This window comes from Fusarium sambucinum, chromosome I (assembly GCF_050947815.1).
Source record: "Fusarium sambucinum isolate potato_lamoka chromosome I, whole genome shotgun sequence".
In the NCBI taxonomy this organism is placed as follows: domain Eukaryota; kingdom Fungi; phylum Ascomycota; class Sordariomycetes; order Hypocreales; family Nectriaceae; genus Fusarium; species Fusarium sambucinum.
In genome coordinates this window covers 12,090,074-12,117,620 of record NC_139294.1, presented here as the reverse complement: position 1 = coordinate 12,117,620, position 27,547 = coordinate 12,090,074, and the positions used below count along the sequence as shown (strand labels likewise).

At 47.1% G+C, this 27,547-nt stretch overlaps 12 protein-coding genes across 12 annotated transcripts; 6 read left to right on the top strand and 6 right to left on the bottom strand.

Annotated features, from left to right (window-relative positions):
* Positions 1–1,356: 1,356 nt before the first annotated feature.
* Positions 1,357–2,741, top strand: FSST1_006687 (polysaccharide lyase family 1 protein; the record flags this gene model as incomplete). The annotated part of the gene is made up of 2 exons (XM_083233080.1): positions 1,357–1,911; positions 1,968–2,741. The coding sequence occupies 2 exons, from the start codon at positions 1,357–1,359 to the stop codon at positions 2,739–2,741; spliced, it is 1,329 nt and encodes a 442-aa protein (XP_083090117.1).
* A 102-nt stretch (positions 2,742–2,843) lies between these two features.
* Positions 2,844–4,078, bottom strand: FSST1_006686 (polysaccharide lyase family 1 protein; the record flags this gene model as incomplete). The annotated part of the gene is made up of 2 exons (XM_083233079.1): positions 2,844–3,194; positions 3,245–4,078. 2 exons carry the CDS (start codon positions 4,076–4,078, stop codon positions 2,844–2,846), a joined length of 1,185 nt encoding a protein of 394 aa, XP_083090116.1.
* Positions 4,079–4,971: 893 nt separating this feature from the next.
* On the bottom strand, positions 4,972–8,402 carry FSST1_006685 (uncharacterized protein; the record flags this gene model as incomplete). The annotated part of the gene is made up of 4 exons (XM_083233078.1): positions 4,972–5,312; positions 5,362–5,468; positions 5,517–5,636; positions 5,695–8,402. The coding sequence occupies 4 exons, from the start codon at positions 8,400–8,402 to the stop codon at positions 4,972–4,974; spliced, it is 3,276 nt and encodes a 1,091-aa protein (XP_083090115.1).
* Positions 8,403–9,090: 688 nt separating this feature from the next.
* On the bottom strand, positions 9,091–10,237 carry FSST1_006684 (Pyruvate/Phosphoenolpyruvate kinase-like domain-containing protein; the record flags this gene model as incomplete). The annotated part of the gene is made up of 3 exons (XM_083233076.1): positions 9,091–9,641; positions 9,693–9,748; positions 9,804–10,237. The coding sequence occupies 3 exons, from the start codon at positions 10,235–10,237 to the stop codon at positions 9,091–9,093; spliced, it is 1,041 nt and encodes a 346-aa protein (XP_083090114.1).
* Positions 10,238–10,809: 572 nt separating this feature from the next.
* On the top strand, positions 10,810–13,204 carry FSST1_006683 (Zn(II)2Cys6 transcription factor domain-containing protein; the record flags this gene model as incomplete). The annotated part of the gene is made up of 2 exons (XM_083233075.1): positions 10,810–11,441; positions 11,494–13,204. The coding sequence occupies 2 exons, from the start codon at positions 10,810–10,812 to the stop codon at positions 13,202–13,204; spliced, it is 2,343 nt and encodes a 780-aa protein (XP_083090113.1).
* Positions 13,205–14,062: 858 nt separating this feature from the next.
* Positions 14,063–15,679, top strand: FSST1_006682 (major facilitator superfamily domain-containing protein; the record flags this gene model as incomplete). Its single annotated transcript, XM_083233074.1, has 4 exons — positions 14,063–14,411; positions 14,465–15,154; positions 15,206–15,459; positions 15,509–15,679. 4 exons carry the CDS (start codon positions 14,063–14,065, stop codon positions 15,677–15,679), a joined length of 1,464 nt encoding a protein of 487 aa, XP_083090112.1.
* Positions 15,680–15,992: 313 nt separating this feature from the next.
* FSST1_006681 (aromatic alcohol reductase) lies at positions 15,993–16,932 on the bottom strand (the record flags this gene model as incomplete). The annotated part of the gene is made up of 2 exons (XM_083233073.1): positions 15,993–16,844; positions 16,900–16,932. The coding sequence occupies 2 exons, from the start codon at positions 16,930–16,932 to the stop codon at positions 15,993–15,995; spliced, it is 885 nt and encodes a 294-aa protein (XP_083090111.1).
* Positions 16,933–17,859: 927 nt separating this feature from the next.
* On the bottom strand, positions 17,860–19,259 carry FSST1_006680 (major facilitator superfamily domain-containing protein; the record flags this gene model as incomplete). Its single annotated transcript, XM_083233072.1, has 3 exons — positions 17,860–18,002; positions 18,049–18,687; positions 18,740–19,259. The coding sequence occupies 3 exons, from the start codon at positions 19,257–19,259 to the stop codon at positions 17,860–17,862; spliced, it is 1,302 nt and encodes a 433-aa protein (XP_083090110.1).
* Positions 19,260–20,140: 881 nt separating this feature from the next.
* FSST1_006679 (uncharacterized protein) lies at positions 20,141–21,020 on the top strand (the record flags this gene model as incomplete). The annotated part of the gene is made up of 2 exons (XM_083233071.1): positions 20,141–20,625; positions 20,681–21,020. The coding sequence occupies 2 exons, from the start codon at positions 20,141–20,143 to the stop codon at positions 21,018–21,020; spliced, it is 825 nt and encodes a 274-aa protein (XP_083090109.1).
* Positions 21,021–21,838: 818 nt separating this feature from the next.
* On the bottom strand, positions 21,839–22,837 carry FSST1_006678 (uncharacterized protein; the record flags this gene model as incomplete). The annotated part of the gene is made up of 1 exon (XM_083233070.1): positions 21,839–22,837. One exon carries the CDS (start codon positions 22,835–22,837, stop codon positions 21,839–21,841), a length of 999 nt encoding a protein of 332 aa, XP_083090108.1.
* Positions 22,838–24,163: 1,326 nt separating this feature from the next.
* FSST1_006677 (Zn(II)2Cys6 transcription factor) lies at positions 24,164–25,833 on the top strand (the record flags this gene model as incomplete). The annotated part of the gene is made up of 2 exons (XM_083233069.1): positions 24,164–24,213; positions 24,270–25,833. 2 exons carry the CDS (start codon positions 24,164–24,166, stop codon positions 25,831–25,833), a joined length of 1,614 nt encoding a protein of 537 aa, XP_083090107.1.
* Positions 25,834–26,676: 843 nt separating this feature from the next.
* On the top strand, positions 26,677–27,467 carry FSST1_006676 (cyanamide hydratase; the record flags this gene model as incomplete). The annotated part of the gene is made up of 2 exons (XM_083233068.1): positions 26,677–26,896; positions 26,953–27,467. 2 exons carry the CDS (start codon positions 26,677–26,679, stop codon positions 27,465–27,467), a joined length of 735 nt encoding a protein of 244 aa, XP_083090106.1.
* Between the last annotated feature and the right edge of the window lie 80 nt (positions 27,468–27,547).

The following is a 27,547-nucleotide window of genomic DNA, read 5'->3' as shown; positions in this document are numbered from 1 at the left end:
TAGTTTATTAACACAACGTTTTTATTCTTGAGCTATATCCTTCTCCTTAAAGTCGTCTACTTGGAACAAGAAGCGCCTTTCTTCCCAAATAGTTAGCAACATAGCCGGTTTTGTTCCCAAATGTAAGCCGCCATCCCAAAAGTCTACTCCGTTGCTGATGTATAACCCACTAGATAGTTTTCAATGGCATTACCACTTTCACGCCCGACCCAGACTTCCTTCCTAACGACTCATAGCGTCTCTGGCTTATAAGACGAAGATGGACTAGGCTACCTTTATATTGAAAGATCCGAAGGATATAACAACTTGCTAACGCCTCAGTCGAACTATAAGAAAAAGGATATGTTTGTAGTTACCACTTCCATGACCTATCAATTACATTGTCTGGTATGTTCGACTTCCTGTGACACGGGTCATCCTTTATTTAGATGCCACATTCTAACATGTTGCACAGTATAGCATTTCCCAGGGATATGCCCTTCTAGCTACAGGTGCGGAAGGTAAAGAGGGTGAAGCCCATTGACACATGGAACACTACTTTGAATATATATGTCAGAGCATTATTTTTGCGGGCGATGTCGCTTTGGAAGGCCAATAGACAATGTTTTACGAGGCCATTCCTGGTAGTGACGGCTGGGATGCAATGCATAACTACAAGAATTACAATGAGGTCTTCCAATTCTTAGAACGTTGTAAAGCCCTAAAGGAGCATTAGATCTAGTCTGCGTACTACTATACCGTTCCTATATTCTTGCTGAAAACGCTGAGGAAATTGAGAAGGCCTAGACGAAAGCTCAAGAGACCGTGAAAATCACAACTATTTTTCATAGCATCTATCTAAAGAAACTGTTACCAGTGTAAATAAGCCTAGGTAAATAGCAGCATTAGTGATTTAACTTCATCGAGATGCCTTGTGAAGCAGGAAGCGTACATAGGCAAATAGGAAAAAAGAAGATGCGAAAGGATTTCTCCGTTAAGCGAAAGCGAACGGAGTTATCTCCAGAACTGGTAGATGATCCTTGTCTTACCCCGAGACCCCGAGAGTCCGAGCTGCGTAGAGTCCTTGAAACATCGTAGTGGGCCCTGTCATTTCGAAAACCTTCCACAAATTACAGCCTTAAGGACTGGTCGTAAAATAAACCACTGATAGTATCTATGTCTATAAATAATAAAAGTTAAATAGGGGCGCAAGCTCTCCGCATCCGATTCGATATCAAATTCTTAATTCTCTAGTCTCTTCACTGTCATTCTTTTCCCTTGTTTCTATATCCTTTACTAGTCCATGTGACTTACGTCTCTTTTACTCACCACTCGTTCATTATTATACAATAGTCATTCTAAGATTTCCCATTCAAGATGAAATCTACTCTCGGTCTTGTCGTCATAGCTGGTCTGTGGCAATTTGGTGCTGCTCAGAGCGTTGTCGGAAAGGCCGAGGGTTTCGCTACTGGTGTTACTGGCGGTGGTGATGCTACGCCTGATCACCCGGAGACTATCGGGGAATTGACTAAGCTTCTTACTGATGCTCAGCCCCGAGTTATTGTGCTATCCAAGGAGTTTGATTACACTGACTCGGAGGGTGATGAGACCGGCACTGTTTGCCATAACTGGGGTGATGGTGAAGGCGTTCAGAAGATCATCGCAGATAATGGCGACTGTGGTGACACACCCAGCTCCCAGGCCACTTGGCCAAAAGCCCCCAGGACTCCTATCGATCTTGGCTCAGACAAGACCATTCTTGGTGTTGGTGATAAGGCGGTCATCAAAGGAAAGGGGCTAAGAATTCGAGGTGGCTCCAAGAATGTTATCATCCAGAACATTGCCGTTACCGATCTTAACCCCGAGTACGTTTGGGGAGGAGACGCCATCAGTTTCGACGAGGCTGAACTCGTCTGGGTTGATCATGTCACTGTAAGTTCCTCCACTACAAGTCTCGACAGTGGCTCAACATATTCTAACTACGATAGACCGCCCGCACAGGACGCCAGCATTACTGCTTTGGCCACAGCCCCAGCAAGAAAATCACCCTTTCCAACAACTTTATCAACGGCAAATCTCCCTTCTCCACCGGTGGCGATGGATACCATTACTGGACTTTTGAGATGGTTGGCGAAGACGACCAGATCACAATGCAGAATAACTACATCTACCGTACTGCTGGACGCAGTCCCGCCCTAAGCGAGAACACTCTTCTCCACGCCGTGAACAACGTCTGGGAGGACAATAACGGTCATGCTATAGAGGGAGGTTCCGATAAAGCCCGTGGCATTTTTGAAGGCAACGTCTTCATTAACGTCAGGCAATTAGTCTCTGGTTACGCCGGTAGACTTTTCACTACCCCAAGTGCTAGCTCCGCCGCTGAATGCGAACTTGCTTTTGGTCGAGCTTGCGAGGTCAATCTTCTCGAAGATTCTGAGGGTGACTGGAACAAGTTCACCGATACCTCCTTCTTCTCCGAGTACTCCGAGTACAAGATTGCCCCCGCTGTTTCAGCCGAGGAGGCAAAGAAGTCTGTTCCTGGAAATGCTGGTGCTGGCAAGATTGACACCGCTGTGAGCTCCAACGTTATTAGCGATAGCAGTGTAACAACGTCAGCTGACAGCAAAACCTCTAGCCCTAGGCCTACCTTGAGCAATGAAGCAGTTAAGCCTGGGGCTGCTGTACCGGAGGATTCTTCTCAGCCTACTGAGGCTGTTAAAAAGTTAAAGGGATCTTGCAAGGCCAAGAAGGTTCTATTCTAATAGACTTAAATCCTAAAACCTTTGGGGAAAATCTCATTAGGTAGCCAGCCTTAAAACTTCATTTCTACTATTTACATAATAAAGAAGTAAACTAGGCCAGTATCAGTTGCCAATTTTGCCAACGCCAGCAATACTCCTGACATTGGCTGGAACATCGCCGACAGCCCAATGGGACCATTGAATATTGCTCTTGTACTGGCCGAGCTTGTTGACTGCGTCTTTGTTGACTAGAGCACTCACAGCGCCGGTGTTACCTCCAGAACGGTTCCACTCAGGGATGTAGCCAAGAGCACTCTGCGCGCCTGAAGCATCGGCCACGGTCTGAATATGGAAAATCTTGCCACCATTGGTGAAGCTAGCAGGAGTGACGGGAGTGGTAACACTGTCAAAGTAGTTTCCCTCGATGAGTAGCCAAGTGTTTGTGTCAACGTCAAATGCGTGACCGCCGATGTTCTGGAAATGTTAGTATTAGTTATGATATGAACACAGAGTACCAGACTTACTTGAAAGTAGTTGTTTACGGCATGAGCCACGATCTGAGAGCTACCCTGGGCAGTTCCAATATGAGGAGCGCGACCAGAAAGATCGTGGAACCAGTTTCCAGCAATGGTGTAGAAGTCAGATGCACCAATGAGCAGCAGAGACCAGTAGTGTTTCCCGTTGCAGCCAGAAGACCAGGTAGTGCGGCCATCAAATTCATTATCAGAGATAGTCACTTTGCCAGCAGCACCCCAGCCAGACACAATGAATTGACGTCCGACGAGTGAGAACTTGTTGTGGTCGATCCAAACTCTATCACTGCCATCAAGCGTGATAGCGTCACCACCCCAGACGTATTGAGGGTTAAGCTCAGTGAAGTGAATGTTCTGGATGATGATGTTGCTGACGCTGCCACGTAAGCGAAGACCCTTGCCTCGGATGACACCCTTAGTGCCGACGCCGACAATGGACTTGTTGCTCTTTACATCAATGGGAGTTCTGGGAGAATTGTAGTACGTGCATGCCTCCCATGTACCAGAAGCCGCGTCACACGTGTCCTGGATCCAAAGCTGGCCTTTGGAAGAGCCACCAGGGCATTTTGTCGTGCGATTGTCGCTGCAACATCGAGTCGTGGTGGTGCCCCCCGACGACAGGAAGTCGAAAGTACGATCAATCATAATAACTCGGGGTGAAGAATCAGTCAAGTAAGAGACAAGTTGGGCAGTGGTAGTTGGGTATACCGGAGCGGTGCTTCCTCCGCCAGTTGTACCAGAGGCGAAGCCAAAGGGGCTGCCCTTGTGCTGGGCCAAAGCTGAGGGCAGCGCACCCAAGAGGGACATAAAAAATTGAGCCTTCATTTTGATGAGTCGAAGTGCTTGATAGATGATCTTGTGCTTCTGAATTGATAGTTGTACGCGAGAATACCTTCTACTTATATACAAAGTGCCAAGACTTAAAGTATCCCGTCATTGAATTCAACCCACGCGCTCCAATAAACGAATGGCATTTTTGTAAATATGGGGGTGAGGTAGTAGAGTTTCTGCGGACGTGGGTGATCCGAGATTGCCAAATAAGGAGACGCCTTGGCGAAAGCTAGGGTACTATTCGCAAATGAACGAAACACTGATATTTAGTGTTGCGCATCTAACTATGCTAAACCTAAATAGAATTGCAGTGTTTGGGAGGGAGTTTTCTAAGTTAGCGTTCACTCAGGGGACCCCGGTTGTAATTCTTTACTTGTATCTCAACGGACAAGTGACTGCGGCAACATTCCGTTAAGCATAATTAACAATAGAGAGGCATACTACAGTTACCATGACTATTAGCAACTGTAATAACATAATAATTGCTATTAAGTATTAATTATCATTAAAAACTGGCTTTTCTTGACTCAACTCCCAGCAGTGGAAACTATGAGATGTAGTGTTTAAGCATCTTACCATAACGATATTGCAAGTGAGCAATTACCTTCCTGACGCTTGTGGCCACCTGCAGGAAGGAACTTTGGGAAACTAACACAAAAGACAACCATCATTCTCATGTCATTCAGGATACCTGCCTGGTAGGGACGTAGTTAGAGAGAACAATCTCCACCAATAGGAAGATTCGGTGTTCTATTCAGGTGTAGCTGTACGACGAAACAGTGACTGCCAGTCTAGGTCTTCGAACATTGGGGTGCTATTACTGTAAAGCTCGTCTACTCCCTATGCAGGCAATCAACCCTTCATATAAGATGGAAATTGCAATTGTATTACCACTCCATACTAGAGCCTCCGTCACTATCTGAGAAACCGATTCCACGAGATGTACCACTATTCGGCTTCTTCTTCGCACGTTTAACCTTGGGCAATGTGATATGACGAAATACCTTACGTCCGAGTCGACTATACAGCGGCAACACGCCACCGGACTCAATTAGGGTCTCCTCGATCTCTGACTGTTGATAAGGAAAGAGTTCACTGTGTCCTTCGATCTCAATAGTTTTGCTGTTTTTGTTGATTGTAATAACCGAGTCCTCCTGCACCAGTTCGTAAAATTTCGGATCCTGGAGTTTGATATTGAACAGGCCCATGTTCAACTGATTTCGTTCATCTAAAGCATGTCAGTGATGGGTCCAATACATCCGTAGGAAATCACTCACAGATGAAAGCGAAACCTTTTGCAATGACTGCCTCGACACCAGCACCCTGCAAGGCTCTAACGGCATCTTCTCGAGACGAGCCGCTTCCGAAGCCGTGCTCCGCAACACTATCAAGTATTAGTATTCACTTTGATGAAGAAGAAAAACATGCTCACATAATCCGTGATCCATTATTGGCCTTTTCTCGAAACTCTGGACGGAAGTATTGGAAGCAATGGCTTCCTAGATCGGCATTGTCGACACCAGGCATGAATTCAGCAGGAATAACAGCATCACTATTTGAGTCAGTACTAGTTCTGAACGCATACAGGCGACTAATGGGCTTTGACTTACGTATCAACATTCTCTCCAAATCTTTGAACCCTAGAACGAATGATTCTCGAGCTTGCTGGCATCTCAGGTGAACTAGGCTCTGAACTGTTGAGAATATTTGGCACAGAGTTAGACGAGACCTCTGGACTGGGCTCGATGATGTGCAAAGCTGGTTGTGGACCACGCGATCGACTACCACTAACGAGTCTCTCTAATTTGGCACTGTCCAACTGATCGAGTAGAAACTTGGGATCCGTGACAGCCATATGAAAACTGGACGCTGCGACAGCGGCTGCACAAGTAATGTTTCCAAAACTTCCCTTGCCCATTCGATTTCGGAAGTTTCGGTTCTGAGAGGAGAGCCAGACTTCTCCCTCACCAGCCACGTCGACATCGTTGATACCAACGCAATAAGAACAGCCAGGTGCTCCAACCTCGAAACCAGCCTGTCTATAGACGTCAAGAAGGCCGTGATCTTCTAGGCGTTTGATGATGATGAGACTTCCGGGAGTAACGCGGCGCTTGCCATGAGGAGTCGGCCGCATGCCCGCATAAAGTCCAGCTTCAAGGACCAGAGCACCAACGATCAAGTCCTCCTCAGTGGTTGTGCAAGCACCGATGAAACATCCGTCCAACTTCATACCGGTTTTTTCGTGGATAGGAACCACATCATCGGGGTTAGGATAAAGTGCCATAGTCATGCTAACCTCAGAGAGATCAATGGTCCTTTCATCAATATACGTAGCACCGGGGTCAGCTTGGAAATAAAGACCACCATCTCGATGCTCTGGAAGTTGCCGTCGTGCAATCCAAGCTGCTGTCTCTTCATCAGCCTCGAAACAAGTGCCCATACCACCAAACTCGGTCGTCATATTGGCGATTGCAAACCGAGCATCCATAGATAGCTCCTTGAGACCAGGTCCACCATACTCAACGGCACGTTGGAACGCAATAGTGTTACGCTTGAAGAGACCAAGGATGTGTAGAATAACATCCTTTCCACCAACACCAAAGGGCAACTTTCCAACGAAGTTGATCCTGCAAACATCAGGGACACGGAACCAAGTTTCACCGGTGACCATAGGCATGACAACGTCAGCGGCGCCAAACCCAACGGCGAATGATCCCATGCTACCGGCTGAGCAAGTATGTGAATCACTACCAACGACAATGCGCCCAGGCTGGGCTCTCTCACGAGTGAAGTCTGTATGCATGATGCTGGTGTTGGCTGGTAGAAAGTCAATGATCTTGGCTTCCCGACGGAATCGCTCTGCTTTGGCGATAAGGCCTTTCTGTTTTGCCTGGTGATTTGTACGAGGGTCTACAATATGGTCCACGGCAAGCCATAACCGATCATTGCGGAATGGTCGAGGCCTTCCCATCTGATCGTAGGTCTTTTCCATGCCACCCCATAGAAGCTCAGAGGTAAGTGTCCAGTCAACCTTGACGCAGATCATATCTCCAGTTTCGACGTGAGGCTTATTGAGGCCGATACCAGCATGGGTGAGGATTTTCTCAATGACACCCATGGGTCGCACATCTGTTGTCCTATTGAATTTGGGTGGTAATAGCTTTGGGGTTGGCGTGTCTGCAATGTCTGCCGAATTCAAAGCCTCGAGATAGTAATCGAAGTTGTGTAGTAAGGTGTCCATAAATTCATCAGCAGTAGACGTCCCACCGATGTCCGTTGTTCTCGTATCTGATCCGACTTGCTCGATAGGATCCAGCGTTCGGCGGATAGCTTTGGTTAGAGCCTTGGCTTCGGCCTCCAGGCCTAGCGACCACTCAAGCATTAACCCAATAGCTTGTATCACACCAAGAGGGTTCGTAAGTTTCTCTTGAGGTTTGAGGTTGAATGGTTCAAAAACTCCAGGTGATATTGGTGAGCCCTTCCGGTAGATGGTGGACACTGCCGCTGATGCTAGGATATCTGGGGACTTGAGTATGCCTCCCGCTTGATCAGATAAGATATCGCCAAACATGTTCTCAGCAAGCATGATGCCGTTCAAACTGAGTGGGTCTGCTGCAAGGATCATGGACGCAGTGTCCACCAAGACATGGTTTAGCTTGACCTGAGGAAATTCGTTCTTGAAGACGTCCGTGACGACCGTTCTCCATAGACGTGAGGTAGCCATAACATTAGCTTTGTCGATGGAGTGAACAGGCTTTGGTGGAGTAAATTTCATCGCATAAGTGCCTGCCAATCTTGCCAACTTTTCGATGGTCTGGCGAGAATAGTGTGTAGTGTCGTATGCGGTACCATCATCACCCGCCTCTTGTCTGGGTCCATAGTAAACTCCACCTGTGAGGTCGCGAAAGAATGTGATGTCAAACTTTTCAACGAGTTCAGGCTTGTAAGAGCTTTGCTGGGCCAGTCGGGCTGAGGGGAAATTGACAGGCCGGATGTTGGCGCACGCTCCGAGTTCTTGTCGAAGTGCTAGTAGACCCTGCTCTGGGTTGATGCCGTACTTGGGGTCACCGCAAGTGCATACAATAGTGGCATCAGCTTGGAGGCAGGCGTCTAATGTTGAAACGGGCAGAGAGCTTTCATTGCCGGCTTCTAGAGCCACGCCCCCAAAGTCGTGCTTGGATATTTGAAATGCAACATCTGGGCGGATGTGTTGTATCAAGTTCAGGGTACGTTCCACATATGAGGCAAGTTGCGATCCCTGGGCATCGCCCGGTAGAAGGGCTACCTTGAACGACAATGGATCATTGATTAGAGGCATGTTGTTGATGAGTATCGATCAAGTTCTGGTGCTGATGCTACCTATCTTACAATCAACAGTTAAATAGATATGAGATAGAACACAACGAAGCGACACAGAATTCCGACATCGGAAAATCAACCGAGGCTAGTTTAACCATTGAGATGAAATGGAACAGAAATGCTGCTGACCTTTGGCATCCCCCTCACGGACCCTCCATCGGTGGTTGAGGCGGACCGCCCTTATCCGGGGTTGGCTCCGCTCCTCGCACTAAACCAACCGCAACCGGGGCTTGGGACTCAGCCTTTTCTTTTGGTGACACATTGTCTTGAAGGCATCGATTGGCTTACGACAGGTGGCAAGCCATTGGCCTGAGCTCATCATGAGTCCTATCTTCCAGGCTTGTCGTGGAGGTTGTTCGCTATCGTGTCGCGTGAAATTTCTCAATGGGCCAGTTCAGATGGCATCCTAGTGGGTAGTAGAAAAAATGGCATCCTAAGTCCTAGGGTATAAAAATAAGTAGTCTAAGATCTATGTTCTAAGAAGCATAAAGTGACCTACTAATTTCGTCTCCCATGCTCCCATCGGTTAGTTTTTCTGATCCCCTGAGGTCATCAATCATTGAAGATTCAGAAGCAGGGTGTTGTTATGTGATAGCTCAATTGATGTGACTTCAGTCCTAATGACCGTGACATATGAGGTCTGTTAACTACTCCTTCCATTGGTGCCCATTGGCACCATTTGCCCGTCCTTCATATTGATACCTCTCTTCAATCTCATAATACTTATTGAAACCAACGCCTTCACAAACTTCCTCATATGAAAGAACCACTGGAGGCTTCCCAACCATCATACTGCCCTTGATATTCTCCAAAGTCTCTCGAATACTTCTCAGCTTAGCCGCGACTAGAGTCCAAGGGTAGCAAACTATACTGTAACCCAAGCCGGCAAGGTCTTTTGCAGCAAGGTTTTGTGTTTTGCCACCTTCAATGATGTTGGCGACCAGTGGAAAGTCCAAATCCTTTCGAAGGCGCTCCATAGTCTCGAGGTCTGGAAGCGCCTCAACAAAGACAGCGTCGACTCCAATCTCAATGGCCTTGCGAGCTCTGGCCAAGGCTTCGTCATATCCATGGATGAGACTGTCGGTTCTGGCCAGGATCCAGATGTCTTGGCCCTCATTTCTGGCATCCACAGCAGCTTGCCAGCGCGCGTAGGCTTCACTACGAGACACAACACTTTTTCCAGCGGTGTGTCCACAACCTAATTATTCCAAGTTAGCTCAGTTTCCCCTGTGAATGCGTCTCAACTTACGCTTTGGCCACGATTGGTCCTCAAGCATGATGCCGGCAGCTCCAGCCTTTGCAAACCTGTTTCCAGCAAGTCAATTTTGAACTAAGCCTTGAGTTGGAATAGATGTCTTACCCTTGCACCGTTCGGCGAACATTCATTGGGCTACCGTAGCCGGTATCACCGTCTACTATGATGGGGACATTGACCTCCCTGGAAACCTCCTGAATCTTGCTGACAACCTCCCCAAAAGCAATGTAACCAGTGTCAGGCAGTCCGTGTGCGGACGCCATTGGGTAGCCGGCAAGGAAGACTACTGGGAAGCCAGCTTCCTCACACAAGCGCGAGCTCAGGGCGTCGTAGCTACAGACGTTGGCCACAATCTTTGATGGGTCGCCGTGGGCTTCTTGCACCATTGCCCTGAGTCTAGATGCTTGTAGAGATGGTATGGCCCCACGACAGTTACTGTAATCAACCGTGACACCCTTCCCATTGGGTCTGATTGCAGGATACTGGCTTGCCTCAAATTGGAAAGGGTAAGGATTGGTGTTGACAATTGACTTGGACATGGTGAATGATGTGTTGAGGTTGAGTAATCGTTGTTCTTGGATTTGTGTTGATTGATCTATTGATGTTATTATCTCTAAATGCACCAGTCTAACGTAGCTGATTTATACTCAATGCCTTTCCATCTTTCCACTGTTTTGTCCGGTGTCAGGCCCGACCATCGGTGCCGACTCGGCCAGCTGAAGTCATACCTCAAGATGCGAAGCGGCTATTTAGATCTTCTAATTCCGCCTTCTTCTTGGTACAAACATTAGCTACTGATAAGTGACGTTTCGTCTTTCTTTGCATTACTACGCCAAGTTTTAACTTGACGGACTTCGCCGGATGGAGACGGACCGACGCGGATAGTCACGGCCCGTGGCTCAAGCCCCTTCGGCATCTACTACGTAACCCCCGGTTCGCCGTTTTCCTTTGACCTGGGTCAAGATTGATCATCCAATCCGTAGTTGGATGATCACTTATCATTTTTCCCTTTCGCTAATTCGCCGAGCGCATCAAGGTGAGAGTGGACGTTGGCCGTATAGAGCATGAACTAATAGTCTCATTTCGGTCGATAGCATACTACACATCCGCAATGGAGAGCCCTGAAAATCCCAGCAATACCCGGGCCTTCAAGCGTAGCTATGTCGCATGTGTCTCTTGTCGGACACGCAAGTCGAGATGTGTCATCAAAGACAGCCCTCCTTGCGCTAAATGTGCGAGAGAGCACCGTGAATGCCGTTTCGATCACCGCCCCAGAGCCCACAAGCACCGCGAGGCCCCGAAATGGACTCACCAGGATCCAACAGTGACGGAAGGCGAGACTATTACTTCTCGGAACCCACTTCACCAGGACGCGCAGCCAACGAATCTCTCTCCTCAGGATGCTCCCGGCTTCGACCCATCTCCAACCAGTTCCAATCATCCCCTCTATGATCGAGTGCAATCGACCATAGTCACTGGAACCAACGACGCTTTGGACTTTCTGTCCACAGCTGCTGGGCAACGTCACAGTATTTCTGGTTCCACCCCGTCTCAAGTCAACCTTTTGCCGAATAATGATCAATCCAGCGGTCCGAAGGTTGTATCTGGTGGGTATAATGGGATCGGCTTTACAATCACCACTTTATCTGAACCCGATGACGCTTGTCTGGATATGTGGGACAAGTGTCGGTTCGTTCGTCAAGGCTGGTTCACGGCTCAAGAAGCTGTTACTTATATCGACTTGTCAGTCCAATCATATGCCATTCCATTGCCCATATTTTACTAACAACGACAGATATTTTGAGAAGCTAGCACCACTAACTCCAGTGGTACTGGATCAGTTTCGCAGCCATGTTGCCCACTCTCACCTTGTTTATGAAGAGGCCATGCTATGCTGTACACTTCTGATGATATCATCGCGCTTCTTCAAGCTTCCTGGTGCCGGTGGCACATCTAGAAGCCACTATGTCCATCAAAGGCTCTGGAATCATTGTGAAGTTCTCATCAGACGTATCTTGTTAGGCCAGGAGAAATCGTCGACTTCACAAACAAGGACAATAGGTACAATCGAGAGCCTCATCCTGATATCCGATTGGCACCCACGGACCCTTCACCTCCCCCCGGAGACGGATGGCTGGGATGGTCTTTTGATCACGCCTGATTATGATCGTGTCAACCGCAAGCACATAAATAACGAAGAACCGCTCATTCGCTGGCGACAGGATGTTTTTGAACCTGCGAAGCGAGCAAACAGAATGTCCTGGATGCTTCTTGGAATGGCTAATAACCTCGCTTATGAGCTCGGTGTACTCTCAACACAACATGGAGATGCGGCTCAGTCCATTGACACAAAGGTGCTTCGCAGCCGTCGAGCCCAGAAACTACTTTACGTCTATATCACACAGACTGCTACCAGACTAAACTATCCGTCTGTCTTTCCTGAAGGAATATCCGTCACTGCATCCCGCCTACCAGTTCAAGGCCCCAATGAATCAGCTTACAAGTCTTGGTTGGCTTATATGGAGCCTAGTTTAGAGTTTACACAATTAGCTCGTACTGCTTCATCCATGTTTTTCCAGTCTGCAGCACATTTACAAACTCTGGTGCTTGGCGACCATTATATGGATCTCCTTGAACACTTTTCACATACTCTTTCAAACTGGCAAGAGAAATTTGAAGCTATAGGTCAAGGTACGAAACGTCAAGATCCTGTTCTAAACCCCAAGCTGACTGTCACCAAAGACGTTATGGAGCCTCTAAGAGACACTTTGTCCATCGAGTTTCACCACCTCAAGGCATGCACTGGCGCCATCTCCATTCAAGCTGTCGTAGCCAGAGCGTCTTCTGCTGGATTCACAGCAGCTACAACAAATCCTGATGAGGTTCTTTCGGCATTCATCACTCCCAAAGATGCAAGGTTCCTCCAAGAAGTGATATCAGACACTAAAAATGTTTTAAATATCGCCACTATAAGCGATTTCAAAAACCATCTCCCCTACGCTCCAGCCCGCGTAAAGATCAGCGTCATCAGTTCATCCGTATTTCTTCTCAAGGCACTAAGCGTTGGTTCCACCCACACAGATGTAAATGATGCTCTGTACACATTGGATCGATGTACTTCGACGTTGAAGTCTTCTGCGGGCGACGACATGGACTTTGCTTTCAGATATGCAGACCTTATTGAGAAGCATACAGCACAGTTCCGTGCTCATCTCACACAAGCGCGAGGGCAGAGCTCTGGTGATCAGAGTGTACTAACTTCCCTTCCTGGAAGTTCTCGTCAAGCTGAGACTGGGACCGATGGGCTGTCTCAATACTTGTCAGGTCTGAACTCCCAACAACTTGAGGATGGGGGAACTTTTATGAACTTTAACATGGGAGATACGTGGCTTTCACTGCCGTTTGATTCAAGTATTGCCCCATTCGGAGAAGGCTGCGATCAAGTTGCTTTAGGACTCGACGTTGATTGTTTGAACTTCTTGTGGAGTTTTCCAGATCTGGAATAAGAGAGATCTGAATTTCCGTAGCCATGAAGTTGACGGCCAAATTCCGAGATGTCTCCAAGGAATATTATCTCCACGTCTCCACCATGCGTTCATGCCGTAGCAAACTCGTCAATGAACTCAATGTACCTCGCTATCTCATGTTAAGAATGCAGCATAATGATGAAAAAGGAATATTGTGTGGGAACGTACATCCTAGAACGTCAATTTTGCGCGTTCCAGATATCCGCTACCTCGCCATGCCGGCCCGTAGACATCCGCCCCTATCCGGCGAACCAGGGCGGCAACGCACCGTGACGAAGTAAGAAAATCGAACCATTAAGAATTGACAGGATAGCTGGCACTAGGATAATCCAATAGATCGCTCAGACTGGTATTGCCGAATGCTGGGTGCTCGATTATGCATGGTCAGCTCAGGTCAGGCATTGAGTGTTCATATTAGTAATTTTGAAGTTCATTTTGATTCATCTGGCAGCAATGCCATCACGATGGTACAAAACTTCCAATACTTCAAAGCACTGCCCGTTTCGAGAAGTGATACGAACATACCCCAGTAAAGCATCGTCAGGGAGAACTGACTAGGGGGCTAATTACTTAGCATGGGCTACAACAGGCGGCTGAACCTTGTTCACTAGTGAGGGTTCGTTTTTGGATGGCAACCAGACTGCTAGTGTCAACCGTGGAACGCGGGGTAATCTGGGGTAGCAGCATTGTGCTAGTAATCTGGACAAAACTACTCGTTGCCACAATTTGTCCAACTATGTATATCAATGGCGGTCCTCTCGCTTGTCCATCAACGGCCACAAAGGTCATCCATCTTCTCACTTCTCATTCATCTAACCTTTAATTCTAATGACTAAGATGTCTGAAACTCTTGACAAGACCCAAACCGGCAATAATACCCTTGACGTGGAAGAAAAGGGCCAATGTCATCACCTCGAGAAGCATGACACGCAAATCTTGACCGGGGTCGATGAAACAGGTGCGCACAGCAAGATCGATCCTGCAGAGATCAAGCTCGTGCGCAAGCTTGACCGGATCATTCTTCCTATGCTTTGGATTATGTACTGGTTCAATTATCTCGATCGCAATGCCATCACTGTCGCCCGACTAGATGACTTTGAGAAGGAACTTAACCTGACTTCTACTGAGTATCAAACATGCGTTTCGATTCTCTTTGTTGGATACATCCTCGGACAGATTCCATCCAGTGAGCAATTCCTACCTCTCCATTTTACTTCTGTCTTCTAACAGTATTTTTAGATATGCTCATGACCCGAATCCGACCCTCGTTGTTTATGTCAGGGGCTATGTGCCTTTGGGCAGTTGTGAGCACTCTCACTGCTATCTGTCACAACTTCAAAGGACTCCTCCTTACGCGATTCTTCCTTGGCGTCACCGAAGCCCCATTTTACCCCGGAGCGCTCTATATGCTATCGATATTTTATACTCGAAAAGAGATTGCCACCCGCATCTCTATTCTTTTCACTGCCAATATCTGTGGAACTGCATTCGCAGGTCTTATAGCTATCGGCGTTTTCGAGATGAGTGGAGTTGCTGGTCTTTCAGGTTGGAGATGGCTTTTCATCCTCCAAGGAATTATCACATTCGTCATCTCAATTGGCTCGGCATGGATCTTACCCGATGAGCCCATCAAGACTCGTTGGCTTACAGAAGAAGAACGTCAACTGGCACATGACAGGATCGCCGCCGACACTGTCCAGTTACGATCAAACACTACAACCTTTGCTGGTCTTCTCGATGCTTGCAAGGACCCTCGGCTCTGGGTTCTTGTTTTCATGCAACACTTCCATATGGCTGCCAGTAACTTCAAGAACTTCTTCCCTACCATTGTGGGAACTCTTGGATTTGACCGTAATACTACCCTCGCTCTTACCTGCCCTCCATACATCGTGTCGGGTATCGTATGTATCGCATGGGCCGCAAACTCAGGTAAGCACTTGGTGTCAACTTGATAGCTTGACAGTGACTGATAACGGATAGGACGAATGAACGAAAGAACCTGGCATATTACCATTGCCAAAGTTATGGCTGTCTTTGGCTTTGTCTTGGCCTGCACAGTTCATAACACCGGCGCTCGTTACTTTGCTATGTGTGTCTTTGCTAGCGGGGTTTACGCCTGTAACAGTGTCATCCTTGGTTGGGTTGCTAGCACATGTGGTCAAACAAAGGAGAAGAAGGCCATTTCTTTAGCCATGGCAAATACTATTGCCACTCTTGGACCCATCTATACACCAGTAAGTCGCCTAAGTGTTGAGGTATTACTTCATTACTAACGTGGTCTAGTATCTCTGGCCAAGTTCAGATGCGCCTATGTACCCCGTTGCCATGTCTAGCAGTGCTGCTTTCTCAGCTGCTTCAGCTGTGTTGGCTTGGGTTCTCAGGTGGATGTTGATCCGGGAGAACCGCAAGATCAGACAGTCGAACAATGAGGAAAGATTGTTCTACGCATATTAAGTATAATAAAACCGAGGCATTGATTGTGTATTGTCCCCTTGGTCTAGGACGCCGCAATGGAAGAGGTTGTTGACCACCAGTATTTTTACTCTTGCCGACAATGCTATTGCCGAGACCAAACCGGGAAAAGGCTTGCTTGTCGTCGGCTCACTCAGGATCAACAATTCACTTTAATAGCCATCTTTTTCTCAGTCTATCTCAAATAGACCTTGTTTATGTTGGCTTCATACAAATTCGTAAATGTCTTGATCCCTAAGGTGCCCTGACTCCGCAATGCGATATCACATCATAACGCTCTGTTAGTGAATAGTCTCTATAGGACATCCTTGACAGCCTGCTCTAAATCTTCCTTCGGCAAGCCCAACCTCTCATTCCATAGTCCATTGCGAGATACGTTGCCCATGGCCCGATAACCAAATGCTGCACCATTGGTTAAATCCTTAATACCGGCAAAGTCGCCTTCACCAAGCCTCTTTTGTCCTCTTTCGATGATCCAGTCGGATGTGATATGCTCCACGTTCCATTTGTGCCCGTCAACTTTCTCAACAGCGTCCAAGATATTCTGTTGGCTGATAACGAATGATGAAATGAAGACGTATTGATTCTTGGTCTCCTCGGCATGATCCAAACAGGCGATCAGAGCTTTGGCGATTGTTGAGAGGGTAGTGGCGGAGAAATGCGCAGTGCCATTATCGATTAGATTGATCGACTTGGTGGCGATATCTAGCTGGAAAAACCCAGCCTTCATGGCCCAATCAAAGAAGGCACCAGTAATAAGCCCTGTCCAGGACATCTGTGACTCTTTGGACTGTAGATACTTGGCTGTCGCTATCTTGTGCGGGAATAGCCAAGGGTTCAACTCGGCCAACCCAGGTTCTAAAGAGTAAGGGCCAAACTCGCTAGGGAAAAATCGTTTAACACCAGCTGATACAGCAGCGTCGATGAAGACATTTTGATCTCCGGCCGCTATGCCACCAGTCATGCAAATAACCACGTCCTGGCCTTTCATCGCAGCCGTAACTGCGGATGTATCTTTGTAATCGACTTTGAATACAGTAACGCCATCAGGAAATGTAGATGTCGATTCCTGGCGACTCAAGATACTGACGTTATATGAAGTCTTGAGGAATGCTTTGGTGACAGGGACACCCAAGTTTCCGCCTGCCTGTATTATGTTTATCAGTAAGGATACAAGTGTAAAATTGCAGGGAGGAACTTACGCCGATGAGTAAAACATTATTAAACGGAGCCATTATACCTCAGTATATACGATTTGGATACTGATGGATATCAGATATTACTGAAAATGACTGCAAGGAGCAATTGTATTTATATACATATTAGATTAGATCAGTAGAACCCATAGAGCTTAACCTGTGTATCTACTATCTGAGTATGCCACTCTAGATGGTAGTGTCCACCGTTTTCTGCTGATGAATCACTGAACGCACTTGCTTCATAACCTATTGACTACAGGCGGTGTTTTTTCTTAAATCCAATACCGAAGCTAGACGCAAGCACCTATGATGATAAGGACATTGCGGGTAGTCGGAGTAAAACTTCGCCGAGTTCCGGACGTTCCGCGGAGGGTTTTGAGATTCGATTACAGCTTTCATCGCTGTACCTAGTTGATAAGGACAGACTACAGTCGGAAGCGATTAGTGAACAGCATTACTAATCATCTGTAACTTTGAAGATACAGAGCTTTAATAAATTATGCTTAAAGTCCTATCAATCATCTCAATCTCCATCTCCTTCGTTTAACACTGCATTTTCTTTATCGTCATCCTTATCTTCTTATTCATCTTCTTACTTCAACGTTGGCATGTCTGCATCTCTAAACGATACAGCCAGCAATCCAATGCAGAGGCCCTTTGGACTTAGGACCAGTTACGTTGGCATAGCTGCTCACACTATTATAGATGCTGTGCCAGTCCTTGTGTTTAAATCGCTGGAAAAGACGGCACGCCAGTATTTTGCTGAAGTCATGCTTGAATATAGGTTATTTTAATCCAAAAGCGCCGAGATACCTGGCTGGACACTACTCCTCTAGCCTTTATACTCCCAAACCCCAGTGTCTGGGGCAAATCTCACAAGAAAGATAACTATTAGCCCACCGAATATCTTGAGAAATGTGCCTGCATCCTGATTAGCCTGAGAAAGTCCGTCAATGAGGCTAGTTAGTGCCTACAAATAGTGAATGTCCAACCGACTCCAGTTGCATTCAGAAGAGGAACGATCGTAGCCGAAATAGTCGCACCAAAAGCATACTGCAACACGTACTTGCTGCATACCACTTCTGAGCGCTCAGCAGGAAAGACTTCTGTTACTAGTTAACATGCATTCCTGTTTGGAAAACGGGGACGAACCTGCGGTATACGTATTGAGTCCATTCCAAGCCCCCATCAGGCCAACGCCAATCCAGAAGGCCATAACAATCGGCAATGCTAAGCCTCCGATTTGCTTCTCTAAACTCCATCCATAGAGGAGTAACGAAATCGGCAATACGGCGAGGAAATGGACCAGTCCACTATTCAGCCTGTCTTTTGGCAGGCGAGTGCCATCACGTTTCTCAATGTATCTCTTGACGGTATAATCCGACATACGCCCACCTAAGACACTCCCAACGATGAATCCCATTCCCGGTGCAATGTAGAAGAGGCCACTGATCAACGGTGTCGTGATGTGGTAACGAGGAGTGATGATGTGTCTGACACAAGTAAGTAGGCCGTATTGTGAAATTGCAAGGAACCCGCATGTCAAGTCTGCTAGAAAGACTTGTGGTCTGAGAAATTGCTTTAAAATTTTGGTAGGGTTGAATATTCTGAGAATTCCCGACACAGATCGTTCAGATGCTAATAGCTTGCCATGAAGCTGTTGAACCTCGCTCTTGATATTCGGGATGAAGAAGAAAGAGAGAACGAAGCCTAGGCCAGTCATGGAAGACTGTAACCAGTAGATACTTCGCCAATGGCTGAAAGTGATAATTATACCACTGATACATGGCCCTATTTATGAAGTTAGCAACTTCAACTTTGGCCAGCACATCTGGGAGTCTACCTATAGCGGATCCCGCGACACTTCCAACTTGCATAAGACCGACAGCTCTACCGCGAAGCAATGGCTGGTATATATCAGCAATGATAGTCTGACCAGCCACCATAAAGTACGTGCCCGTAAGCCCTGAAAGGACTCTTAGCGCTGTGAAGCCTGCCAAGTTAGTCGCCAGAGCAGTCCCAACAGATGTAGCCAGCATGAAGAGGATTGCGGTATTATAACTGCGCCTTCGACCAATCACCTCGGCGAGGGGAGACCATATCATCGAAGAGCATCCCATGGCAACCAGAACACCAGCATTGGTGGCATTGATGATTTCTGTCGTGGTTTTCAGGTCGGAAGCGATCTCAGGCGTGGCTACTAGCAGCGATGTACTCGAGAAGGTCACGACTAGACAATTCCAGCTTACAATGAACAGAATCAGGTACTTTCGTCCATTGCTGAAATCCTGTTCACTGTCTGCGTTTGAGGGAGGTGGAAGTTCTACTTGGTCTGCCGCGTTGGTGTGCCATAGAGTTAACATCTTGATCGTATACAGCTTTCATGCTGATAGTTATTCGTCAACTATTTAATTCTGCAGATATCTTTATAGTAGCCGAGAATCGGAGCCAAAGGTGGACACCGAGGTCTCAGCGTCGGCGGGTTTTACACGGCGCCGACCCCAAGTTACCGAGAAGCCTACTTTCGGTTAATACATGTTGATCACTTCCAATCCAAGCATACATGCAGGGCCAGAGAACCTGTGGCCAAGATAAACGATATCTACCCTATACACAACTAATAGAGTTTTGGGGTGTTTTGTTGGGCTGGGGAAAGGATTTTATAAATTGGTTTATTCTCGGAACTGACCCACTCTTTCAAAGAACTGACAACTATCCCCAAAGTCCCAAAGTCCCTTTCGATGTCCAAGGTTTGCACTAGACTTGTCACATCATTGCATCTGATTTGGCAGGTTGCAATAACGTGGAACCTTTCATCAGGCGACTAGCCCACATCACCTGTAGATTCCGCTTTAAGCGAACTTCGATTGGCTGTCAGAGCACAGGCCGGGAAGTAATTTCGCCTGACAGGGCAGTCGAGTTCGTTGGCATGTAACATAACAGGGATAGATAGTGAGCAGAGACTCCATTGCAACAGCCAAGACGACAATTAACCCAGACTCTTTGTATTCTGACTGGTTCCCTAACCTATAGGATTCGTACCTAAACGATTATGCTTGCTATATTATGTATGCAACCTTGCTAACCAGAGGGTGATAACTCCGTATCACAACTCCACTTGTCACACTGCCGGCTTTGTATAATTAGACGAGCAGACTGTGATGGATCCCATTGTCCCATTTTACTTCTTGACTTGTTCCCTTTTTCTTGTACCGAGCGTTGATACCCCGTCTACATTTTCATTATGGCTCAACGACCAGAGACACCAACCTCGCCAATGTCCCCGATTGAAGTCGGATCCCCAGAAGCGGTCCAGCCGCATCACATGCAGAATGCAAGCGCCTATTTAGAAGAACAGTATCCAAAGTACACTTACATACCCGACCAAAACTCTGCGCCCGAAGCGATCGCGATTGAACCAGATAAGGAAAAGCATCATGAGCTAGATGGAACGACAGTTTCGCCGAAGAAGACGGTCTTTGGGATTCGACGTCGCTGGTTTATTGTTGGAGTCGTCGTCGCCTTGATCGTTATCGCAGCAGCAATAGGCGGTGGTGTTGGAGGATCAATGGCACATAAGAATAACAAAGACAACGCTGAGGCTGCTGCTTTTACGAGTTCGGCTGGTCAAGACGATAGCACAGAGGAGGCTTCACAAGCAACGACTACTCCGACCAGCGCTGCCGTCGTTACCAAGACAATCACACAAACTGCCGACGACTCTACTGAGTTAGACAACCATTTAATCGTGACACATCAAGTCCAGATGGCTAACATTTACTAGGGTCAAAACCTTGACAACGACAACAAAGTCAAACGAAGCGACGAAAACGACGACATCTGCGACCCAGACAACAGAGTCCTGCGCCGAGGGAACGGTCGCAGATGGTGAATCATTGAACTACATGGGTCTTTGCAAATTTAGCTGTGGCTATGGTTACTGCCCTCCAGGACCTTGCACTTGCGTCGCGACAGGCAAGCCAAAGGAGACTCCACCTGTCACAAATGTTCGCGCTTGTCCATTACCGGAGTTGAGCGATGGTTATCTAGGACTTTGTTCTTTTGCTTGTAATCATGGGTACTGTCCTGAGACGGCATGTACGACAAACTGTGATGATAGATGAGCAATGGAAATACTTTCACGACTGGGAGGAATGCAGACTTGGTACATTAACTAGGGGATATCAGAGCGGGCTTGACGATGAAATTGATGAAATTGACTCTGCAATGGGAGCACAGAGTGAATCTCTGTCTATATTAGCTAATCAGGCTGAGTTCTCGGGGCTTTTATCCGTGCTATGCATTGTCTGTAGCGAGATGTCACTCTTTTAGTGGACACAAACCCGACCAGCCCTGTAAGGTTGTAAATTAGTAGGGGTGGCGGAGTTTCCAGTCACTGCCCGGCGAAGCCACGTCGATACAGGGTTCCCATTAGTTCGCTAATAGTGGGTAGGTACTAAGAACAGTGGGAACTGTCAATATTGTTCAAAGGGTGGGAATTCACTTGAGAGGACAAGTGGTGCCAAGCTAGCTACCGTATGTTTTTCCGAAGTTCGGTAGCGCGTGCCCTTATATAAGCCAAAGATGACCTGTAAGAGGTCAGACCAGGCCGAGTTATCTATATACCCGGTTATATCCAAGTTAACAAATAACAGATAAGTATTTTCGTGGCGAACGCTACCGAATTTCGCAAAAATATACGGTAGTCTACTATTGATTAGTCGTAGGTACCACGGAGACTTCATGCAATGATCAGGCCCAGTCGGTGTCAAATAGCACAATTATTAGATACTAGCCAGGGGCTCCTCACTCTAAATCTATAACTGACTCATCTCCTCTCTCTTTTGCCCTTTTTTTCTTTTTTTCTTTTCTTCCATATGCATCTCGATCCGTGCCACTAGCCCTCCCGAAAGGATCCGTTGTACGCGTTTGCCAATGCAGCTCATGCTAATTTAGACATCCAGTGGGGAAGGTTCATCATACCCGCCATCTCATCAATAGTCTCATTCCACAACATCTTCTGCACCATCTGTCCCTCTCTACTGGTGATAAACTCCCATGGCTCTTCCACTACTGTATCTCCCAGAAGCTTTCCATGCGTCTCCTTGCCAGCAAGTAGGCCCGCATTCAGCGCGATCCATCCTGCTTTGTGCACAGGTCGTCCACGGATGGCTTTGATCGCACTCGCTGGGATGCGAAGATACAGGGGCAAATCGTGACCCATGCTGGTAGAGACATGGCCGGGGCAGAAGCTATTAATGATGACTTTGTCACCATTGCAATGGTTTGCAAGTTCGCGTTGGAAGAGAGCACAGAGCAGCTTGCTATCTGCGTATCGTGTAAACGTGGCAAGACCCTGAGCAGTGTCCAGGTGTTTCAGTACTCCTTCTCCCTGCTTGGGTGGGAGTTTCTTCGGTAGGCTTGAATATTCGAGCATTCGACTGCAGGTCCATGTCGCCCTCGTCGGATGTCCTGACTTGCCTGCCGTGGCTTCAAGTACAGGCAAGAGAGCGATAGTGAGCAGTACATTTGAGAGATAGTTGACTTGTATATCCTTCTCATGACCTGAACTCGCAAGTTCTTTCGTCACTGTACCAATTCCCGCATTTGCGAGTAAGAGATGAAGATCTTCAAACTGAGTCGTGAATGCAGACACGAAACGCTGCACGCTTTCATACCTTTCGGTATCAAGCTGCATAACCTTGACAGTGGCACTGGGGTTTGCTTTTTGAATGGCAGTCTCTGCCAGAAGATCCTTTCTGACAGTTTCACCCTTTGCGCAGTTGCGCACTGCCATGATGAGATTCGAGACTCTGTGGACGAGGAGTTGACGACAAATCTCGAGTCCGATGCCTGCTGAGGCACCAGTCACAATGATCGTCTTGCCGGAGAGGTTGAGGTCCGAAGGAAGAGAAGGGACTTGTGGCTGAAAGAAATGCATCGTTCAAGTTTCACGTTATTTCTCGTGGTAATCTTTCTTTTGTGTTCGTTGTTGGATGCTTGAGTGGAATACTGAATATTGAGTGAGGAATAAGAGCGTGTGTTTTTTGTCCTTCACTTTATTTGTGTAGGCCAGCAGCTATTTTATATATTTGCTTGAAGCCTATTAAATAATAAAGTTTAAATCAATAATCGTTTCACGCCGAAAAAGTCCGCTATCAAGGAACTCCGCATGTCCGCCTTTGCCACAGCTTGAATTAAAGCATAGACTAGGTTGCTATCTGAAGGTAGACTAGTCAAGCCCGAGCCTCTGAGTTTAGGCTTGCAACCCGAACTCCCTCGAAATGAAGCTTAGGCAACATCTTTATTACGTCCTGAGGTAGGATGATGGGGCTCGCATACTACGTAAGACCAACTGCTTTTATTTCCAAAGAATAAAAACTACAATGAGACACCTGAGGAAGCTAGCCCACGATAGCGTACTCCCAACCCTCGCAATAACAAATCAGTACACTGCATAAGACATGCTCCTTAGTAAAATCTTAGCTAGGCCAGTCCGAGTCACTTGTTTATAAACAAAATTGCCACAGCGGAAATGCCAGCCCAGCACTCAAGCTGGAGACGTCATTGTGAGAAATGCAAATCCAATACATGAGTGTTCTCCATGGGATCCTGTTCACTGGAGTATCAAGTAGTCATACATTGACCGTAGCATAGCATGCCTAACCGCACATTATAAGGGCTCAGTTACTGTTTTCATGTGTATGCACTTTTGGGAGAATTACTTACACCAGGTGAACCCAACAGGAGGAATCTACCGTTGCCGAAAAAGTGGAAAGCTTGGAGCCCACCAATTTGTCGTTCGTCCGTAAAATCTATCTCGCGGGGCTGACGTCCTCTGAAGCCATGAGGATCAGTTAGATATACTGAAAGTAAGACTTTCTTTGACCCTGGGCCTCACATAAGTTACAAGCTAGAGGGAAAAGTAGATGGATTGCCTGTATGATCAGTGTCCCTATGGCTGTATTCACATAAAGCAGCGGAGTTTAAACGCGTCCGCCCAGATGAACTGCCGTATAAGCCAGCCCGTCTCGATTCGTTCTAGGCTAATAATGGAAAGTTGACATTAGTCCGTATCTAGCAAAAGAGTCGGCAAATCGCAAGAAGCCGAGCCAATCAGCTTCTTCGCTTTCCGAGGGCGCTAATTAAGATCTGTTTACATTCCATCTTCCACATCTCCTTCTTTGCCAAGCAAGCAGTCATCACACATCTACCGACCATTACTCCGTAAAATACGACTCAACTTTGATTCATCATTTGCTACGAAATGGTCCGTCATGGGATAGCACGAGTCAAGACAGGTTGCGGAACTTGCAGGTGGGTTTGTTTCCATGTGGATACGTTACGAACTGAACTAAACTCCCTGGTGGTAGGATGCGCCGTGTCAAATGTGACGAACAAAGGCCCTTTTGTCGTCGATGTCTTTCTGGACACCGCGAGTGCAAGGGCTACGGCATTTGGGACAATGGTAGACATCCGGATGGTCCCATAAGTCAATCCGTCGGCCTGGCCTGCCTCAATAACTCGGGCGCTATGTGCAGTCTCAGCACGGAGGACTTTCGGATCTTTGAATGGTTCATGCTGTCCCGGCCACAGGGAGTATTTCCCCTGTCATTCTGGGAAAAGCTGGTTCCTCAGGCTTGCCACGATGAACCTGCCATCCTGCACTCCGTTTTGGCCATGGGTTCTGTCCATAGGAGATTATGCATTAGTAAAGCGAGTGGCAGAGATGATGGAGAAGCTGATAAGTTGGCGTTGGCCACACTGCAGTATTACAACATGGCCATTAACTCACTATACAAGCTTCAAGCAGACGGTTCGCAGTTGGGAAAAAGTAGAGGACCAGCCCAGGTCACCCTTATCGCTTGTTTGCTGTTCGTGGTTATTGAATACCTCCAAAAGCGCCCAGCGCAGGGCCTGCTTCATCTACGGCATGGGTTGCAGATAATGCGTAGCCATGGGTTCGACTCAAAGTCACAAGCTACACGTTCACCCGTGGACGATGAACTGATAGAAGCTTTCGGTCGACTGAATACTCAGGCACAAATCTTCTCTAGCTTTACAACTAACACCCAGCCCCCTCTGAAAAGCTGTCAACAGCATTACTATAATGTCCCCTTGAAATCTGTCACAGATGCTAGACAGCGACTCGATCTTCTTGTATCAGACGCGTGCCACTTACGCCACTGGGGCCGTATTGCCGAATCCTCGACCGATATCAGCCTATCCTTTCAGAATCTTTTGCTTCAACAGAAACTTCAAAGACATCTCAGCCTCTGGCTTAAAACTTACCGGGCTTGGCAAGCGATGCAACTTCTCCCCTCGTTCAACGAACAAGTTGCTCAGCATTTACTCTTCATATATTACACCATGGCGAGCATCATCACGGCCACAGCTCTGTACTATGGAGATGAATCGGTCTTTGATCATTACAAACTGCAATTTGCTTCGATCACAACTCGTTCCCGGGACATTCTGCAGATGTTTCAGCCCATGAGGTCAAATGACGCTACCTTAGAAAAAACATGCACTCCGCACTTCACTTTCACTAGTGACTTGGGTCTTGTCCCTGCTTTGTACTTCACAGTGCTGAAGTGTCGGGATTCTCAAGTAAGGCGAGATGCTCTGTCTATTCTTGCAACGGAAACACGACAGGAAGGCGCTTGGGAAGGTTCTAGGCTAGCCCTTATCGCTGCTGAAGTTGTTCGACTCGAGAAAGGCCCGCATCTTGAGTATTCTGAGATCCCCAGCGGGGCGGACGTATGTGAACGTATGGTGTCGAACGTACCTTTTCCACAATCGGGAAGGATATGTGATGTTGTGTTCGAACTCCCTAGCGGTTCCGAAGGCGAGCTCATCCTTACTTGTAAGCGAAGGTCAGCGGAGGGTAATTGGATCATTACTTCACGAAGATACAATGGAGCTCATTGGTACTAAACAAAATTACCCAATATGGACTCTACGAGAAGTGATAACTTCTCAATAGCACAGACTCAGTTATCTACTATAATTACCCTATACCTTGTAGCTCTGCTTAAAAAGATATTATATGCTTAAATCCTCTTCTTTTAATATATAGATATGCTAAGTATCTAAAGCCTGGGGTATATAGGGTATGTATAAAAGTTACAGGTTTTCCTACAATGTACTTAACAAACTAAACACTACTGACCTGTTTTCTCAATTCTACACGTTCGAAATATTAATAACCCAAAAGCGAATCCTAATAGCCAACGAGGTGCAATTAGTCTAGCAGAATATCTGCATGGTATTATCATGGTTACCTCATATATAACTAACTTCTTTCTGATAATAAACATCATCGCATTGTTATCTAACTCGGATGGTTGGGGCCGGGCGAATAATGCCATGATAAGTGCCTAGAACCCGACGATCGACTGGGGCGCATTTGCCGCTAGTTCTGTGTTTTCTACTTTCGGACAAGTCTCAAATGCTTATGCAAGTAGCACCCACGGATGTCTCCTCTATTGGATCGAATTTGATAGTTGGATGTATATTGCACCCCAATCTTCAGCCATCTTGATGTGCATGTCGTTTGTCAAATGATTTTGCTTAGAAATACGCGACGTAAAATCATGAATTTGGCGATGTGCGGTCATGTCCCGTCTCGAGTACGTCATCTTACTTGGCATACCGCTCAAAAGAGGACATATGTGAGGTATAAATATCTGTACATCTCCACGCCTTGGGATATTTAACACACTTCTTCAATCACCAACTTCTTACTTGGTATTATATTCTTCGCTTTACCTGAACAAAATGCCACTCACCGAAGTCGAGACCAACGGCTGGACCGCAGTGCCCGTCAGCGCTAAAGTAATCAAGGACTCAGTCCAGCAACTTGGCGATAACAAGACCTACACTGTCAAAGACATCGTCTTCCCTTCCGAAGACAAACTTGTTTCTGAAGCTCAAGCCTTTGTCAAGGCTCGTTTGAGTACAGAGGCTTACAACCACTCCATGCGGGTGTTCTATTGGGGTGAGTGTTGAAGTAGATTCGACACTACGAGAAGTCCATACTAATCCATTGGACAGGATCGATCATTGCCAAGCGTTTGCTACCCAAGCAGGCAGAGGAGCTATCACCATCTACTTGGGCGCTGACATGTCTCCTGCATGATATTGGTACTGCAGAGGCTTACTTAACTTCGACCCGTATGTCTTTTGATATCTACGGTGGTATCAAGGCTATGGAGGTGCTCAAAGTTCTTGGTGGCAGTGTTGATCAGGCCGAGGCTGTCGCCGAGGCCATCATCCGTCATCAGGACATGGGCGTAGATGGCACTATTGCTTTCCTTGGCCAGCTGATCCAGCTGGCAACTCTGTATGATAATGTTGGGGTGTACGAAGGTATTGAGGAATTTCCTAACTGGATCGACGATGCCACTCGTGGGAACATTAACACAGCGTTTCCGCGTAATGGGTGGTGCTCCTGGTTTGCCTGCACAGTTCGCAAAGAGGTAGCCAACAAGCCTTGGTGCCACACTACACATATTCCGCAGTTTGATAAGCAGATGGAGGCGAATACTTTGATGAAGCCATGGGAGTAGATAGCACGGGCATCCAATGCTTTCCAATGATCAGATTTTCCCTCAGTCTTTCTCAAATTCAGCGTCACATCCACGTCCTG